At 38.7% G+C, this 2115-nt stretch overlaps 1 protein-coding gene across 2 annotated transcripts in view; it reads left to right on the top strand.

The window, feature by feature from the left end:
• Nucleotides 1-2115, top strand: part of LAMA3 (laminin subunit alpha 3) — a gene marked incomplete at its 5' end in the record, with an annotated part of 299569 nt that overhangs the window by 149167 nt on the left and 148287 nt on the right. For both annotated transcript variants that reach the window (XM_014591287.2, XM_014591288.1), the window contains 1 exon segment: nucleotides 776-932. In XM_014591287.2, the coding sequence (XP_014446773.1) occupies nucleotides 776-932 (157 nt within the window).

Below are 2115 nucleotides of genomic sequence, written 5' to 3'. Positions count from 1 at the left end.
TTTTTTGGAGAGGTTTTTGCTATAGGGCACGTGCACTTGCCAGAAAGACAGAGAGAGACAGAGAGATAGAAAGCGAGAAATCACCCCCCGGGGGGGAAGGCCACACCGCAATCCCTTCTCCTCCATTCTCCTCTCGGGATCTTGGACATGTACGCACACACACACACCCGGTGTGAATTTAAGCTGCCAGGTCCGGGACTCGAACCATGGTCGACTACATGGGAGTCCAGTGACACAGCCATTATGCTAACTGCTGGTCCCTGGATTCCAACCTTGTAGGGCACTTAAATTACTGCTGTCCTACAGTAGCTAGGCCTACATATTAAATATTTTATATTATGTTCCCCATTGTATCTATGGTACTTAACAACAGTGACTAGCATATAGATATTAATATTTGGGTAACCAGTGACTATGAGTGTATAAATGAATGAATGAAAAAGTAATCATAAATAATCTAATTTGACTTTGCTAAGGTGTTGGAAACCATTTAGCACATATTAAAGGATGCTACCCTTATGGGTTGTGCTAAATTGTTTTCTCATTTTTATGCTTAGAATAATTCATTGTTGAATGTGTGTCTTATGTGAATGTGTACATGAATGAAAGCAATAATTTAGAAAAATAACGGGGGCCTTCTCTCATTTGTCCTTATTTAATATACTCTGTCAACTCAGTGGAGTTTTAATTAGTAGTAACTATTGGGGTTAAAGGACATGCAGATGAACAATGAACGTAACTTGTTATATTTATATTCATTTTTTATTTATAAAAGGCCTGAAAACAACTACTATTTTCCGGATTTGCACCATATGAAGTATGAAATTGAGGATGGCACTACTCCTACTGGAAGGGAGCTACGATTTGGATTTGATCCTCTGGCATTTCCAGAGTTTAGTTGGAGAGGCTATGCCCAGATGACCTCCATACAGGTATGGACTCAGGGTAGCTTCCTGACAGAGTAGCTCTTACACTTACCCACAGCACTCTCAGTGAGTCCTCCAAAGACTGCCCTCAGATCTGATCCCAGGATTTGTTTTCTCCAGAGTACAGGCTGGGGTTAGAGTTGAGGTAAGACTTGAGGGGGGGCTATATTTTAACTGATAAGCATTTATTAGGATATAGAATTTGCAGCTTATTGTTACTTTAATTTGGCCACCAACATCAGAAAACAAAGGGATTAAAGAAAAATAGTGTCTATTTCTGAAGACTTTTTAGGAGAGGAGAAGAAAGTTTCCTAATATTAGACTGTATTATAACATAAGGACATTTTTCTATATAGTCATTTGTGGAAAATAAAAAAGAGTTCGCTTAAATAATTCCAATAAAGCTAGTTTGCTTATTTTTCACTGATACTTTTTTTAAGCTTTGAATTACTATGTGAATATAAACTAAGATAAATGGTGAGTTTTAGTGCGATTTAATTTTTCTTTCCCATTTAATTTTTTCCCATTTAATTTTTCTTTCTTCTTTCTGTCATTCTTTTCTACTGTTTATATCTCTTTTGGCTTTGCATTAGAATGAGTAAGGGAATATATGCACTTTTTGTTTTCTGTTAGAACTTATTCAATATATATGACTAGGAAATTCTTTTTTTTTTGGAGAGATTTTTTTGGCTATAGGGCATGTGCACTCTCCAGAAAGAGAGACAGGGGGGATGGCCATGCTGCAATCCCTTCTCCTCCATTCTCCTCTCGGGATCTTAGGCACGCAAGCATACACATCTGGCGTGAGTTTAAGCCACTGGGTCCAGGACTTGAACCATGGTCCACTGCATGGGAGTCCAGCAACATAGCCATTATGCTAACTGTTGGTCCCTATAACTAGGAAATTCTGTATTGTCATTGGGTTTTGTCTTCAGAATCTCTCTTTGAGTTTAGTGTCCTTGAGCTGTTTCTCAGTAAGGGAATTCAGAATATGGGGGTAAACTGACCACCATGGTAATACAATGTTTGCCATAGCAGATCCAAGACTAGTGCTTGCTATTTCTATTGCATTCAACCCTGTAGAGAAACTAGGACACGTTCATAGTTCTCTTGGTTCTCCCACTGGTTCCAATGCTGTTTTTGGACTGGCCAGTGTCTCTTATCTGAGATGCCTTTCCCAAATATCCAG

The sequence above is a fragment of the Tupaia chinensis genome, unplaced genomic scaffold (assembly GCF_000334495.1).
Source record: "Tupaia chinensis unplaced genomic scaffold, TupChi_1.0 Scaffold000550_1, whole genome shotgun sequence".
Taxonomy (NCBI): domain Eukaryota; kingdom Metazoa; phylum Chordata; class Mammalia; order Scandentia; family Tupaiidae; genus Tupaia; species Tupaia belangeri.
The sequence above is the reverse complement of the archived record's forward strand: the minus strand, read 5'-3'. Positions and strand labels throughout refer to the sequence as shown.